The sequence below is a fragment of the Cydia splendana genome, chromosome 19 (genome assembly GCF_910591565.1).
Source record: "Cydia splendana chromosome 19, ilCydSple1.2, whole genome shotgun sequence".
NCBI classification, from domain to species: domain Eukaryota; kingdom Metazoa; phylum Arthropoda; class Insecta; order Lepidoptera; family Tortricidae; genus Cydia; species Cydia splendana.
Genome location: NC_085978.1, coordinates 14,407,907 through 14,423,944, shown reverse-complemented (window position 1 = coordinate 14,423,944; position 16,038 = coordinate 14,407,907). Strand labels below are relative to the sequence as shown.

At 39.0% G+C, this 16,038-nt stretch overlaps 2 protein-coding genes and 2 long non-coding RNA genes across 4 annotated transcripts in view; 2 read left to right on the top strand and 2 right to left on the bottom strand.

Moving 5' to 3' along the window:
• Window positions 1-16,038, top strand: part of LOC134800119 (uncharacterized) — a 66,960-nt gene that overhangs the window by 31,936 nt on the left and 18,986 nt on the right. The window lies entirely within an intron of this gene.
• Window positions 5,793-7,211, bottom strand: LOC134799810 (uncharacterized). Its single transcript, XR_010145469.1, has 3 exons — window positions 6,991-7,211; window positions 6,575-6,676; window positions 5,793-6,472 (listed from the first exon to the last, which is right to left on the bottom strand). It is a non-coding gene; the product is annotated as an uncharacterized LOC134799810 (long non-coding RNA).
• LOC134800097 (uncharacterized) lies at window positions 8,390-14,409 on the top strand. The gene is made up of 4 exons (XM_063772572.1): window positions 8,390-8,584; window positions 10,617-10,770; window positions 12,604-12,764; window positions 13,255-14,409. The coding sequence occupies exons 1-4, from the start codon at window positions 8,482-8,484 to the stop codon at window positions 13,392-13,394; spliced, it is 558 nt and encodes a 185-aa protein (XP_063628642.1). The 5' UTR covers window positions 8,390-8,481; the 3' UTR covers window positions 13,395-14,409.
• Window positions 13,417-16,038, bottom strand: part of LOC134800058 (putative metabolite transport protein HI_1104) — a 23,325-nt gene continuing 20,703 nt past the window's right edge. The window contains exons 8-9 of the mRNA XM_063772514.1: window positions 15,781-15,978; window positions 13,417-15,410 (exon numbers count right to left, since the gene is read on the bottom strand). Of these exons, the coding sequence (XP_063628584.1) occupies window positions 15,235-15,410; window positions 15,781-15,978 (374 nt within the window). The 3' untranslated portion in view covers window positions 13,417-15,234. The remainder of the gene's footprint in view (window positions 15,411-15,780; window positions 15,979-16,038) is intronic.

Genomic DNA, 16,038 nt, shown 5'->3' with positions numbered 1-16,038 from the left:
AAAATGTAACCTAAAATTAAAACTACCTACTAAACTAAAATTAACACCTAAAAACAGTAAAAACATGGGTGACCTAGCCCCCTATGTTTAAATGTAAGTAGATTGCATGTTTATGGTTTGGCAGAGTCGTTTGTCACTGGAGCAAAGGCAGAGGCAAAGATATATATAACTCCGTAAGGTGTATTCGGGTAATACCGAATGTCGGATAATTCCGAAATTCAGAAGATCACTCTTAATTCCATCATAATAAAAGTCTCGTTTCGGAATTCTCCGACAGTTTTCGACATGCGGAATTACCCGAGTAAACCTTATACTTTCTATACCCTATATACTTTCTGGCAGAGGTAATCATTGTCCGCAGCTTGGTTCTCCATACAAATATAGTTACTCTCATTTTAAAATGACTAGCTACATTGCTCTGAAACTTTGTACTGTCTTACTATAGGATAAGGTATATCTAAGCCTGTAATAAGTTTATGTAGCTTCAGGTCCAATAGTAAAAAAAATACAGCAATTTTAAGTTTTTCATACAATTAGGAACTTATTTATGCTCTATTTCTTTTGTTTTCTAAACTGGATCTATATGTATAAACTAATTACAGGCATAGATATACCTCATGTCATTGTATGTGCAAAATTTCATTACAATCCAACAATTATAGTTTTAAGATGAAAACGAAACTCGAATACTGGCAAAACTTGTTTGCCAGACAGACTTGACTGCCTAGTTTCAGAATAAATCCATATCTGATTTATTACAGGAACATTCTGTTTGTTAGACATTTATACATACCTAATATTTTTTTTTACAGATCTTTGCGACATTTACACCGCGGTCCAACCACTACACTAATATTTACAATTGTACGGATCGAAGGAGACCCTGTTTCAATATCATATGATAAAACTATTACCGTTGATAACTTGATACAGGCTTCTGTAAAATTTGAGTACATAAAATGCTCGTTTGTACCATATGTAAGGATGAAAAAAATGGAAGGAGTATACAATTCCCCAGTTCCAGTTACTATACAATGTGACGAATTTAAACAACTGTTTTTTTGTTCTGACCACTGGATTGAAGTACAGTTGAACCCGCTGCTACATACATCAACAGGAAGAACTAATTTGAAATGCAACAACACAAGTTATTCAGACAGGACACATGATGTTACTGCAACTTGTTTCACTATTGAATTAAATGTTACTGTGCAAGTCATAATGCCAACAGGTTTTTTGCCAAGGAAAGAACTGTATGAAGACACTGAGTCCATGGATTTTCAACTGCGCACAAAAGATGGTACCGTGGCAGTACACAAGGCAGTACTGTTTCTTCACAGCGACATGTTCAAAATGATGTTGACAAACAGCTGGAAGGAATCAAATGAAGGTCAGATTAGTATGGACGGTATCACTGTTCAGACGCTTAGACACCTGAAGGACTACATGTACTTGGGTATTCTGCCAGAAGAAGGCTTGGAGCCGCTGTTGCAGGTTGCGGCACACTATTTCATGGACAAGTTGAGAGCCGATTGCTCAGCTAAGCTAGTGGAATCGGTGAATTCAGAGAACATTGATAGGCTTATTGCTCTGGGTTGCGAGTTTAATATACCAGAATTGGTGAGAGGTCTAATATTTAGGATTCCTGATAATATTGTAAATGATATGAATTACTTGAAAATTGATAAGTCAAATGACAAAATTGATAAGTCAAATGACAAAATTGTAGAGGAAAGCGAAAACTGATAATTATTTTAAATGAGCTACGTACCCATAATTCTTTTATAAAACAATGATTGTAGGCTAAAGTTATTTTAGCTGTAAGCTGTAATAATATTACTTATGATATTATCTTATACATCTCACACTTAAGTAGGTACATAATATGTATGTGTATGTACTCAGAAAATGTGATTTTGTAAATGGTTTGACTTTGAGTATTGCCTGCGTGGAATGATGGTGATTGATAAAAACTATCCTATCCTTTCCCGGGGCCCGGGGCCTCAAACTATCTCTATCTCAGTACCAAATTTCATCTAAATCGGTTTGGCAGTTGCCGGACGTTGCGATTGGTCGTTCCAAACATGTCGCGCTGTCACGTGCAAGCGTAGGGATGGGACATGTTCACTACAGGCAGTGGTAATGGTACCAGTGGTACCGTAATTTATTGTGGTAAAATTGTTATCAATAAAAATTAATAATATTAAAACAATATAATCTTTCATTAAGTTGGTACTTTAAAAATGTATCAATTTTTTTAACGCTGTTATCTTCCGTAATCATAATCAATGTTTAAAAGTATAAAATGTCAGGCCTTGCTAAGGGGTAACTTTAGCAGCAGGGTTGCAGTCCCGAAGTGTCGGCCTTTAAATATTTCATGAATTTTTAATGTTTATGGATATTTGAAGGTGGTTTTATAACAAATAATAACTTGTAATTTTTTTTTTATCACTGGTAACTCGCGATGATACAGGCCATGCCTAGTGTAACTAGTAAACTTTTATTGTCAATAAAAATATTGTTATTGTTATATAACTTATATACAAATCAATCAGTAATTTCAATAAAAAGACATTCATTTCTACTGCATGTATTTTGATATGGGGCATTATCTATGAAAAGGGACCTTATTGTCGATGGTGCTTACGCCGCACAGCGTCGCGCGGCATTGTATTTATATCGGAGCATCGTTAATAATGGCGTAACAGCCATCGACAACAAGGTCCCTTTTCATAGATAACGTCACAGTACAAAATTAAACGAAACTTAGGTTTAAAGTGCTACAGAACGATTATGAACAAATATTTTGAATAGAAATATTTTTATTCGTGAGCACATACACAAAAATAAAGAAAATTATACAAGCAGAGACACATAAAAAAAGGAGCAAGTGCCACGAAATGTTCTCGCCTCAGCATGTTGCTGGCGACTTCCAGCGCTATTTAATTAACTTTCAACTACCAGAGCAAGTGGTGTCGCTGCCGTGTGGTGTCGGCCTATAGAATAGCACCAACCCAACTCTTCCCGTGGGTGTCGTAAAAGGCGACTAAGTGAAACAAAACCGGGGGGTGGGCAGCAGCGCCCCCTGAGGAACAATTATTAAACTGCGATCCCCAACCCGCATGCCCAGCGTGGGGATTATGGGCATTACCCCCAATGAGAAGACACGCCAAACAAAAATGGCCTCTAGTTCCCGGCCGCCTCGCTATTCCTGGCCATGGCAGCGGCTATGGTAACGGCGGGGCAAGGGGTGCTAAGAATCCCCGGGCTACATTAGGCTGCCACTCAGTACAAAATTTGACGCTGGCTACGTTTAACGGACGCACTCTGATCTGAGGCTTGACCACCATCTAGCGCCGTTGGAAGTGGAGCTAGAGAACATCAAATGGCATGTCCTGGGGTTATGTGAAGTCCGTAGAGAGGGCGAGGACACCGTAACCCTAGACTCGGGCCATCTTCTCTACTTTCGCGAGGGTGATAAAACATCCCAGGGTGGCGTAGGTTTCCTCGTCAATAAGGCCCTCTCTAACAACGTTGAAGAAATCTCCAGTGTGTCGACCAGGGTAGCGTACCTGATCCTTCGGCTGTCCAAGCGCTACAGCATGAAGGTCATCCAGGATTACGCACCGACTTCGGCACACTCGGATGATGAAGTGGAGGATATGTACGAAGACATATCCAAAACCTTGCACAACACCACTAAGGCCCACTTCAATGTTGTTATGGGGGACTTTAACGGCAAGGTGGGAACCCAGACTGGCAACGAATCCCGGATAGGCCCACATGGTTACGGAGTTAGGAATCACAGGGGGCAAATGCTTGTTAACTTCCTTGAGAAAGAGGGACTGTTCTTAATGAACTCCTTCTTTAAGAAACAGCCTCAAAGGAAGTGGACATGGCAAAGCCCCGACACTGTGACTTAAAATGAGATCGACTTCATCATGACGGATAGCAGACACATATTCAGAGATGTCTCAGTGATCAATAGGTTTAATACCGGATCTGATCACCGACTTCTCCGAGGCTCTCTGAATATCAACTTAAAGCTTGAAAGAAACCGATTGATGAAGTCCACGCTCCGACCTAATCCAATCCAAATCACGGCGGGTACCGAGAAGTTTCAGCAGCTTCTCAGGGATAGGTTTGTTGCCTTGGAACCCACTGATGACGCTGACGAGACCCTACGCAATCTGGTCGAAACTCTGAGGGACGAGGGCATAAAATTCTACAGAACGCAGCGGACTGGCAGAAAATCCAAACTCTCGGCTGAGACTCTCGGTCTGATGACAAAAAGAAGGGAAACCACCCAAGCGACTTCGTCTGAGAGGTCAGACCTAAACAAGCAAATTGCGAAGATGGTACGGCGTGACCTTCGGAGCTCCAACACACGCCTCATTGAAGAGGCGATAGAGCGAAACCGAGGGTCCAAAGTATTCACTCAGCAGCTTGGCAGGAGCCACCTGACGAAGCTTAAAACGCACGACGGGAGGAACGTACTGTCGAAGCCGGAGATCTTAGCCGAGATTGAGGATTTCTATGGTCGATTATACACTGCACATGCCCCTTATTCCCGACGAGATGACCATGATTCCAGAGCCACCCTGACACGCCACTATACTGACGACCTGCCAGACATTAGTCGAGACGAGATCGTGCTAGCTCTGAGGCAGCTTAAAAATGGAAAAGCCCCCGGTGAGGACGGAATAACATCAGAGCTTTTGAAAGCTGCAGGAGCCCCTGTTATACAGGAATTGCAGAATCTCTTCAACGCCGTCCTTCACAGTGGGAGAACTCCAAAGGCGTGGAGCGGGAGTTTGGTGGTGCTGTTTTTTAAGAAGGGGGACAAAACTCTCCTTAAAAATTACAGACCCATCTCGCTCCTGAGCCACGTCTATAAGCTGTTCTCACGAGTGGTCACGAATCGTCTCGCCAGGAGACGACGAGTTTCAGCCGCCAGAGCAGGCAGGGTTTCGCGGAGGATATGGCACCATAGACCACATTCACACAGAGATTATACAGAAGTCCGAAGAATATAATCAGCCCCTGTGTTTAGCTTTTGTGGACTATGAGAAGGCCTTTACTCTGTCGAGACCTGGGCTGTTCTGGAATCCCTACAGCGATGCCAAATAGACTATCGTTATATCGAGGTGTTGAGATGTCTATACGAAGCCGCCACTATGAGTGTCCAAGTACAGTGCCAGCAGTCTAAACCCATCCAATTGCGTAGAGGAGTGAGGCAGGGGGATGTTATATCCCCGAAACTGTTCACAAGCGCGTTGGAAGATGTGTTTAAGACGCTGGACTGGAAAGGTAAGGGCATCAACATAAACGGCGACTACATCTCACACCTACGATTTGCAGATGACATAGTCTTAATGGCGGAGTCGCTGGAGGAGCCGAACCGGTTGCTGGACGACCTAGCTTCAGCCTCACGACGCATCGGTCTTGGCATGAATTTGGATAAAACCAAAGTCATGATCAATGGCCACATTGATCCAATACCGATAGTCGTAAATGGTCACCTCCTCGAAATCGTTTCCGAATACACTTACCTTGGGCAGATTCTGCAGTTAGGTAGAAACAATTTCGAGAAGGAGGCCAAGAGGAGGATCCAGCTGGGCTGGGCAGCGTTCGGGAAACTTCGCCGAGTCTTCTCGTCATCCATACCGCAATGCTTGAAAACAAAAGTTTTCAATCAGTGCGTCCTACCCGTCATGACCTACGGAGCCGAGACATGGCCACTCACGGTAGGGTTGGTCCACCAGTTCAAAGTCGCTCAGCGAGCTATGGAGAGAGCTATGCTCGGGGTTTCTCTGAAGGATAGGATTCGTAACGAATACATCCGACAGAGAACCAAAGTTACCGACATAGCTCAAAGAATTAGCAAGCTGAAGTGGCAGTGGGCTGGCCATATCTCAAGAAGAACCGACAACCGCTGGGGTAAACGTGTTCTTGAGTGGAGACCGCGACTCGGCAAACGTAGTGTAGGACGCCCTCCGACCAGGTGGGATGACGATCTGCGAAAGACTGCAGGCAGATGCTGGATGCGGCAAGCTGAAGACAGGGCGCTTTGGCGCTCTTTAGGGGAGGGCTATGTCCAGCAGTGGACTAATATGGCCTGATGATGATGATGACCAGAGCTAAGGTAATTGATTTTTCTTTTCTCCTAAAAGAGATTTCAGTGAAATGATCTCTATTGTAAATCTTCTAAAAGAGATTTCAGTGAAATGATCTCTCGTTTTAATCTCCTGTTTGAATCACGCAACTTTCGCAATTTAACATTTTTTTCATTTACTTTGCACTTAAGTTCCATGATTCTTCGAGAAAGTCGTTTTTCGACAGGAGAATTATAAGCAGATGGTGATTCAGGGTCCCGGACTCTGCATACTTCTCGCTTCGTGGTAGGTGTTTGTGACACAGTATTCTGCTCTTGGGATGTTGTTAACACTGAACCCTGCAGAGTAGAGCCATCCTGAAAATACGATATACAATGATCTCTCTATTCGCTCTATAATTAATACTCCCTTTTTAGAATTTCAGAATGAACGGTAGTAATATTATATTATAATCGAACCTCTTTTTTAAATGTGCCTTCATCATGGACATCACAGCCAATGTTTTGCGGTATTTGAACTGCTACTGCTGAGTTGTCATGTTGCTGAGTTATATCCTCAATCTGAAATATTATTTCTATGTAAAATTTGTAATACATATTTTCCACATAAAAAGAACTCGATCAAGAACACATCAAAATTCGAACCAGGTGTGAGGTGGTGCTGATAGATGGAGCCTGCAAATATTTGGTTAAATAATTTTTAATATGAAGGATTAAAGGCTCTGAAGGAACATAGAAGTTTTTGTCTTGTGAATGTAATTTAAAACGATGAAATTACCTACATAATTCTCGTCATAACGATAAGATTTTATTAAATAAAAATATAAGTAAGTATAATTAAAGTTGATAATCAATTACATGTTGAATCAGCTTACCAAAACCGGTAAATATAGAGTTGGTACTGCAGAACTCAATAATCGTCTCCGCTGGCTCGTTACTTGATGGAAATTATCTGCAGTGAAGTGCCTTGAGCAAATGACACTCGTATTACATGGGTACCATAACTGTCCACGGTGCGTGGCGTCAATCCATTTTGTTTTAATTTCGGGATTTTTTGGAAATCTGAAAGACAATGAAATTGTTTTACCTGACCTCAAAACTTTCAAAGAAAAGGCTTCGAAAACATAAGGCACCACGTCACGTCACTGATAAAAGCCAGTGTACACCAATCATACATGCTAACAAAACATAATGTATTATTTTTTTAGTTCTAGCTGCACACAGCATAATTATGCCTATCACAAACCAATTCCGAGTGCCCTCGCAATCTCGCACATCTTCGAAGTTACATCATCAGGAACATCTTGTTTCCGATTTTTTTATTTCATTTCTCATTTTAATACTACCTCAATAATGATTATTGATCATCACTAAGATAAACTACGAACTAAATAAAACTACAGATTAAAAAAAGAATCACGGTTTTCTTTAATATTTTTTAAAATGGTACAATACGGTACGAAGTTCCCGCAACTAACGGAACCATCATCGTCACATCACTATTCGTTTACGTGAAAGGGATAGCACATTACATATTTACGTTGACGAAAAGGAACGGGCATACTTCGTTGCTGCTCAGTACAACCAGTTACCAGTAGAAAATGAACCTCGCGGACATGAAACAATTTTCAACAAAATAATGAATTTCACTTACCTGTGGAATGTTATTCCATCTGTTAAGAATTTGGAAGTCTTAGATGACTTGCCACACCATTTTATGCTGCAATATCCCATTATTAGCGAACAAATTCAATGATTTACGATATATTTTCGTACAGACGTAAACACTGCTAACAGGTCGTATTCTTGGGCGCGACTGGCAGCGCGTGGCCGCGTGCATAAGACCTATACGTCACACGGGTGGTGACCGCGAGTCGTCCTATAATCTCAGCTGAATCTGTCTATAATTTGGTCTATACAACGAGGCGATGAATGGGCGGTGGTCTGTGGAATGGAAACCAATTTGTCAGTAATAAAAGGCGCGAAATAGAATTTGTATCTAGACAGACTTCGTGTATGCGTGTTTTAAAATTTACTCCTTTTGTACTGACACTGTGATGCCGTTATTCATAAACGTTTGTGAAATAATACCATGATTGCGATATTTCTGTTTGTTATTCTAGGATGAGATAAAAAAACAGCGGTTTATGAATAAAGGGATAAGTCTGCAGCTGCTTTTAAAGCAGTGGTTCAAACAGTTCCACCAGCTTTTTTTTTTGCAACTGTCATGTGCCAAATTTGACATTGACATCAAGACAATAAGACATAACCAAACAAACCAAATAGTAATAATAACTTCGCGTGCATTTTGTGCTGTACTCTGTAATAATTTAACATTCATAAAAGTAGTACTATACACAGAACTAATGTCCGATTCTTCTGATGACGAAGACCTCTCGAGGTTCCGAGAGGCCGTCGATACTTCATTCACTAAACTCATCATTGAAAGTCGCGGAATCCCACAAAAAGGTACCTAATACTGACTTTCTCTTTATTTCTTTCTCTTCTCTTCATCCTGTTACCCCCTGCTGGCAATGGCGTAGCTAGGCGTGGGCGAATGGGGCCTTCGCCCACGGCCTCGCACTTAGGGGGGCCTCGCAAAGCGAACCTGTTTATTACGTTGGGAAACCACATTGAAAAGGGCCTCGCAGATGTGGTTTTCATCCACGGGTAGATTGGTTCACGCTACACCACTGCCTGCTGGGGTGTAGGGCTCGAATCATTTTCTTTCACTGACTCTGGTCCTGGGCATCTTGGGTAATCTCCTCATTTTTGAAGTGAAAACTTCTTTAGCGGTGCTGAGCAATATTTGAGGTGAGGAAAAAATGATAAACTCTAGACAGCATAAGGCGTAACGCGTAAGGCGTCTCTCCTCTCTTTCTACCGCATGGCAAAAATGTATGCCTGAGCCTGCTGTTTCAAATTCAGATTCAAATTCAAAATATACTTTATTCATGTAGGCCTAGCAACAAGCTCCTATGAATCGTAATTAGTTGTGTGATGGACAATGTTATTCACCAAAGAACTTTAGTCATATCGTATCATAATCAAGTCAATTATTTAAAACTGGACTTTTATATTAAGCAATAAAGCTCAATGTTCTAATCCTATATGGGCTGAAATACGAAGATCTCACAGTTACATTGTAACTTTATATCACTCCAATATAATTCAATAAAGCTACATCTTCATGAAATCGCTAATAAAAGTGAACTCTAGTACTGGTGCATAAAACTCGAAATATCATGACCAAATATATTTAGATGCGAGGTCTGCAAGGTAACTTTGCAATTTCTATTCGAATTTTAAACAATTAATGCTACAAATTTAAGCTCACTGGCCAGCAATTTCGGAACTAAAGTTTTTCAATAGAAAGGAGGATGGGTCAATTATACATAGTGCTGCAGACATTTTGGACTAGTCATTGAGTTTTCACTTCTGTCAGCACTCCCGGAGTGCAACCCGTTGTTTTTTTATTATTTTTTTATATGGAAACGGAAACAATATTTTTTCATTCTTTGTTAATTATTTCATTTCTAATTGGGCAATCAAATACTACGAAGTCGTTACCTAAGCCTAAATACACAACTGAGTCCTACATTTCGAGTATAAAATAATTCGAAAAATATGGTTATTTCAAAGTTTTTGCAAAAAACGGGTTCAGATTCCTGTCCCCAATACACCCAACCCTTGCTCCATGGAACGGCGCCCAGTAAATTTAGGGTGACCATGTTTCCCTTTGCTGGCTATCTTCCAGGTCAGGACCACTGGGTTGGTGGTGGGTCTCTTTATTTAATATCATAAAAATATCTTTTGAAAACCTCCCTTTCTTCTCTAGTCACCAACTCGAATAAAACAAAGTGTCTAAGTGTCATCACCATGCTGAGTCGGGACCATTTCGTGGCTATTTTACTTATTCTGTTATGTAATGATATGTGTTGTAATGTTAAGTGTAAGCTTTTTTATTTTTGTGTAGGTACCTGTGTTCTTTATGCCACGAATAAACTATTTCTATTTCTATTATAAGTGCCATATTTTCATGGAGTTTGATATAAATTATGACATTATTACAACTTGTCATTGCAAGTGCCATGCAGTTAGCTTGGTCCAACTCCATCTGTTATACTGTCAAGCTAATTGTGGTGTGCCTACAATAAGCCTATTTCCGTTTGATCTATATTCCATAGTACTCAGTGGGAACCAATTGGTATAAACTGAAAAACATTATTGCCCTGTTCAATGAGGGTTTCCGCTATCGAGTTTTTCACTAGATGACAGCACCGTGGCGAGAGGTCTAGCTCCACCAATCATGCTTAACCATGTTTTTTTTTATTGGTGGATTTTGACAGCAGCTGTCAAAAAAGACCTCTCGTCACGGTCAATCCTTTTTTTTTAATGCACAACCTCATAATAAATGTACATGGAAACAAATAATACATGAAAACAGAGGTAAACAACTTGTTACTTGAGTAATTGACTAAAAACTTATTTAATTTTTCAGAAGTAAAAAAACCCGTTTCCGAGAGGTATCTGGAAACCGCGAGCCATTACAACGATGTGAAGGTGCCGGAGAAATTGCAGAAACAGATAGGCGTGAAGATCTCCAACATTATTGAAAGGAATGTCGAATTTGTAGACATGGCAAATGGAGTGAAGTAAGTTTATGTGCATGATTCGATTAGTTGATTGAGCACTTCACTCGCCAGCAAATTGGTTACAGTTTGGCGATATTATAAAAAAAAAGTATTCATAGATAGTGACTTTTTTAGTAATAAAACATATTTATCATTATTAAATATGTTTAATAGGTACTAAAATAGGCCTAGTTTCCCCTCTGGGTTGAAAGGTCAGATGGCAGTCGCTTTCGTAAAAACTAGTGCCTTCGTCAATTCTTGGGATTAGTTGTCTAGTGGACCCCAGGCTCCCGTGAGCCGTGGCAAAAATGCCAGGATGGATGGGAAGAAGGAAGAAGGAAAGATGTTTTATTACTAAAATAAACTGTCCAAACAAAATTACTAGCTGGAAAAAAAAATATAACGTGTATTTTGAATAATTGATCATGATCACCGATAACTGTCAAGTCATAAATGACATTTGAGTCCATTTTCAGACATAGACGGCCCTATGAAATGTTTAGCAGTTTTTTAAGGACCCCGGACCTAAAGTATGGAAAATGTGGTTTCAGTCATGGACCTAGAATACTACGGACGTAGTTTTGCTAAGACAAAAACTGTGATTCCATCATCCACCAATTTCCTAGTATTTACGCGTAACACACACACATTGACAGTTATCTCAATGCCCTCATCCACCAATTTGCCGTCAGACGGATCGAAACGTCAGTGAAGTAAATATGTCCAAGAAAAATGTAAAATATGCCGGCATGCGTAGTTAAATCCTGCAAGAATTGTACCGATCGAAAGAAAAAAAGTGACGGAATAACTTTTCATAGCTAATTTTATCAATTATCACGGTATAGTACATAAAATCTCCATATTTCATTGTTTATAAATGCGAAACAGGAGTGTGACCAGTAAGTTGAATAGGGTAATTTCCCGAAAGTAGGGTAATTAATGCCCTTCTTATTAAATCATAATGTATATAAAAGAGATAATTTAGGATATTTAGGTAAATAGCTAAATTAATGATTTTGCATTTCAAACTAGGTCGGTATGGTAATTTCCCGATAATAAGGAGATTAAAGACGTTTACATGAATAATGTTTGATAGTTAACGTTTATTTGTTATGTAAGGTAAACATACTCATGGTGCTCGACGCGGTCCCAGTCCAGTACATGTCATCTTGAAACTTAAACCATTGTCAATATAGGTGACAGCAAGGTGTCATCTATTGGGCATTAACATGTCGAGCACTAGTACATTTACCTTATATTTATTTTTTGTTTAAAACCAGATGTGTTACAAGTTAAATATCATTAGGTATTGAAAATAATATTTGCACAAAGTAATTTGCAGGTAATGCGCATTTTCAAGACCTATAAAATCAGTTAGGTACACACAATTTTATTGTCTAACGTAAAACTGTCCTACTTTAAACAATATTTGAAAACAAGGACGATATTGAAAATAATTGTTTCACCATTAAATGAATATGAATAATGAATATGAATATGAATTTGTGTTACATGGTATCACTCGTCTACACGCACACTTTCAAACCGTCCGCCATTGCAGTGTCACAGTTTGTCTTAAGTGACATTCCCTCTGTCAAATATATAACTCTATGGTTTCAGTTAAATATCTTGAGATTTTGATATGTTATAGACTCGGAAACAGTGGTAGCACCCCTAGAGACTTTTGTTCAGGACTCTGAAATCTATAACATATCAAAATCTCAAGATATTTAACTGAAACCACATTTTCCATACTTTAGGTCCGTGGTCCTTTGAAGAGGTAACAGACAGAGAGACAGATTTACGTTCGAGTAACATTTAGTAGAGATTCAAAATTTATCAATATGTTTCCAGGAAACGTAAGATCAAAGGTGGAGTGAAACTGTTCTCAGACTCTATAGACTACCTCTCACCGGAGGCTGCGGTGGACACATATACTGAGACACACAATGCACAGTCTAGGAAAATGATGAAACAGAAGCGGCGGCGTGAAGAAGAACACATAGATGAGAATGGTACGGTTTATTTGCATTTGAACTGATAATATTGCTGTTATGAATTTTAGCTTCTGCCCGCGACTTCATCTGCGTGGAATGATGATATTGATGATTAATAAAAACTATCCTATGTCCTATCTCGGGGCGCAAATTATCTCCATACCAAATGTTGTCCAAATTGGTTTGGCGGTTTAAGCGTAACGAGGTAAGAGACAGACACACTTTCGCATTTATGACCAGCCCTGAAATCGAAATCGCGAAAAAAAAATTACCTGTTTCATTCATTTTGGCTGGTCTATTTTCTATTTTCGGGGTAGATCACATAGTACAAGTTGCTCAGTATAATCCCAAAACCTCCCTGGCAACGGGAATGCAGTTATTTTCTAGCCACCCTGTACATTATTACGGATATGTTTATATGTACCAAGTTTCATGTAATTTTGGCATTCTTAAAGTTGGCAATTTATTATTTTATTAATTTCTGACGATTATTTTTTAATATTTTCAGACAAAATAGCAGCAGTGGCAGTAACAGGCGAGTATGTTTTATCCAAAGAAGAAACAAAATGCTGGAAATCCAGACGAAAAGAAAAACTATACAAATACAAGTCCCAAAAAAACAGCAAAGTTTTATCTGCTATTGAATAGTTCCCAAAATAAAACAAATGAGTAAATTAAATTTTTATTTCTATTTACAATAATTATACTTAGTAATTAACAAAATAAATATGTACAAAAGTCAGTATCACAATAGCAACTGCTTCTTTTTTTACATTACAATAACTAATGTTCTGAGTAATTTTTCTTTTTTTTGTAAAATAAATTAGGTACGATTATGTTACTTTCATGTTTAGGGCTAATTATATTTAGTTACAAATTACAATTTTTCAAGTCTAAATCATTTAAGCTATTCAAAAGTGAATGGCATCAATGTTGCCAGTTAAAAGAAAAAAGGTAACCTGTAGCTTTATAATCTAGAGCCCTATAGTACACCATGATTACTTCGATTTACACATTCACTGTCCCAATCTGAACTGTCAACCTTACGGCTCTGTAATAGAGGCTTCCAGTGACCCATACACGGGGCACGGACAGTGAACGTCTGTACAGGTTACAATTTTTCTTTTAACTGGCAACATTGATGCCATTCACTTTTGAATAGCTTAAATTATTTAGACTCGAGAAATTGTAATTTGTCAGACAAATGGTTTTATTCTTCATTTAAATTTTCTACGTTAAAAGAAAAAGTATAAAATTGCTCAATATACTCAAAAGTATGTTGCTGGTAATGTAAACCTTATTATAATTATTTTAAAGAAGAATATCAAATGTATTAATACCACAAGTCCGTCCCAAAGTAATCATGGTGCTTGACAAATAATGTCAAACGAAAAACAACTTTAGTATCATAACCTAATGACAATCTTCATTCTTCAACATCAACAACTACATCTATGGCGTATGGTTTTAGGCAAGAGCTTGGTCACACGTTCAACTTCACATGTCACTTAATCTAGACACAAATCTGAGGAAACATTGTTTCTTTGTAAATTAAGTAAGGGTCGGCAAAACCAATTTTGTCAGGAAAAAGGAAAAAAATTGACTCCAAACCGAACGGTAGAATTCTCATAAAAAATCTAATTGGCATATTTCCTCTACCTACTTAAAATAAATTATTTCCCACTGTGCGCGAAATAAAGCACCAGATAATTATTAGAAAAACATAGATAGCAGTTATTTTAAACACTTTTTCTATTTAATAAATGGGATTGAAATATAAAAAGTAGGTGAGTTGACCGTGACGTCACTCTACTCATTTTCATATAAATTTCATATTAGCAAATAGTTTTGACAGTTCTAAAAAGAAGCTGATTTGACTAGTAAGAAAGTAGCCTATTTCATGCCTTTTGTTACTGACAAATTAGTTTACCAGACTATATTTAAAACGTTGGCAAATCTATTGGATGCATTTATGTGGTAGAAAGAGATAAATGACACATTCTAGAGATTCTAGTCATCTCTTAAAAGCTATCGTTGTCACTACATGACACGTTCGTTATATGACGAGATTCAAAATGCATTCTCCGTGTATTCCACTTAACCAAACTATTAAACAAATTGGATCATCATTCATCAGCCTCTCAAAAACATCTCTTCTAAACGAATATCAACCTTATAGTAGATAACACAGCAGACAAAATTATATCTTAAGCACATGCTCATAAGGCACTTACTCGTACGATACATTTCAGGCATAGCCATGAAAAAACTGGTAGTTCGCCTTTTGTCTAAGTCCTATAAAAATCGATAGGTACTTCTGAATTGATATTAACTTTACAACAAAATCGAACCTTAAGTACATGCATTTAAGGTTCTTTCCCGCGTCCACTTTAGGCATAGATAAACATCGAGAATTACCACAGACAAACTACAAGGTTCTTTATCGTATCCACTTTAGGCATGGACACCAAGAATTACCACAGATGAACTACAATTTGCTAGAATCGTGTGCGTGGCGCGTTCCGTTTCGCGCGGGTAGTTCGTCGTGGCTATACGCTCTGTTGTCTAAGCCTATGGGTTTGGCTGTCGGGCTGAGCTGTGCGGGCTCCTGGGCCTTCACTGGGCCGTCCATGAAGAACATAGTCAGGAAGAAGAGGATACAGCCTGTTGAAAAAAAAAAGAATGGTGGTTAGTTAGAGGCGGTCAAACCAGTTTGTCAGAACAGAAGAAAAATTTTCTATGGGACGATAAACAATCGCGCCTTAATTTTTAAAATTGCCGCATTTTCTACTGATGGAAATGGCTTGACAGAGTATATTTATTTTGATATTACTGATGCCAAAAACGAGTTTCAGACCAAAACAACTCATCATCACCGACTTTGTGACAACATGTGGAAGTATCATAATGAACGTCATATTTTAGAAATTTGAGGAAAATCGATACCACTCACGCTTCACTCCTTACATCAGGTAAGGCCCCATAGCTAAGGATATATACTTTACAAATACATTAAACCAAGTGGAAGACTTACTGATTCCGTAGAAGCCGGCGTAGAAGATCATAATAGCCTCTCTGTAGCCAATAGCCTTGGCGACAGGGTCCACCAGGATGGGAAGGTTCCCTCCCACGTTGTTCATGACGAACAGGAACACGCCAACGGTGGTGGAACGGACGGAAAGCGGCACGATCTCCACGAGGATCGCGAAAACGATGCCGAACCACATCTCAGCTGGAAATGAACGTATTAGTTAGAAATGTGTTTAGTTAATGAATGTTGTCCGAATGTACT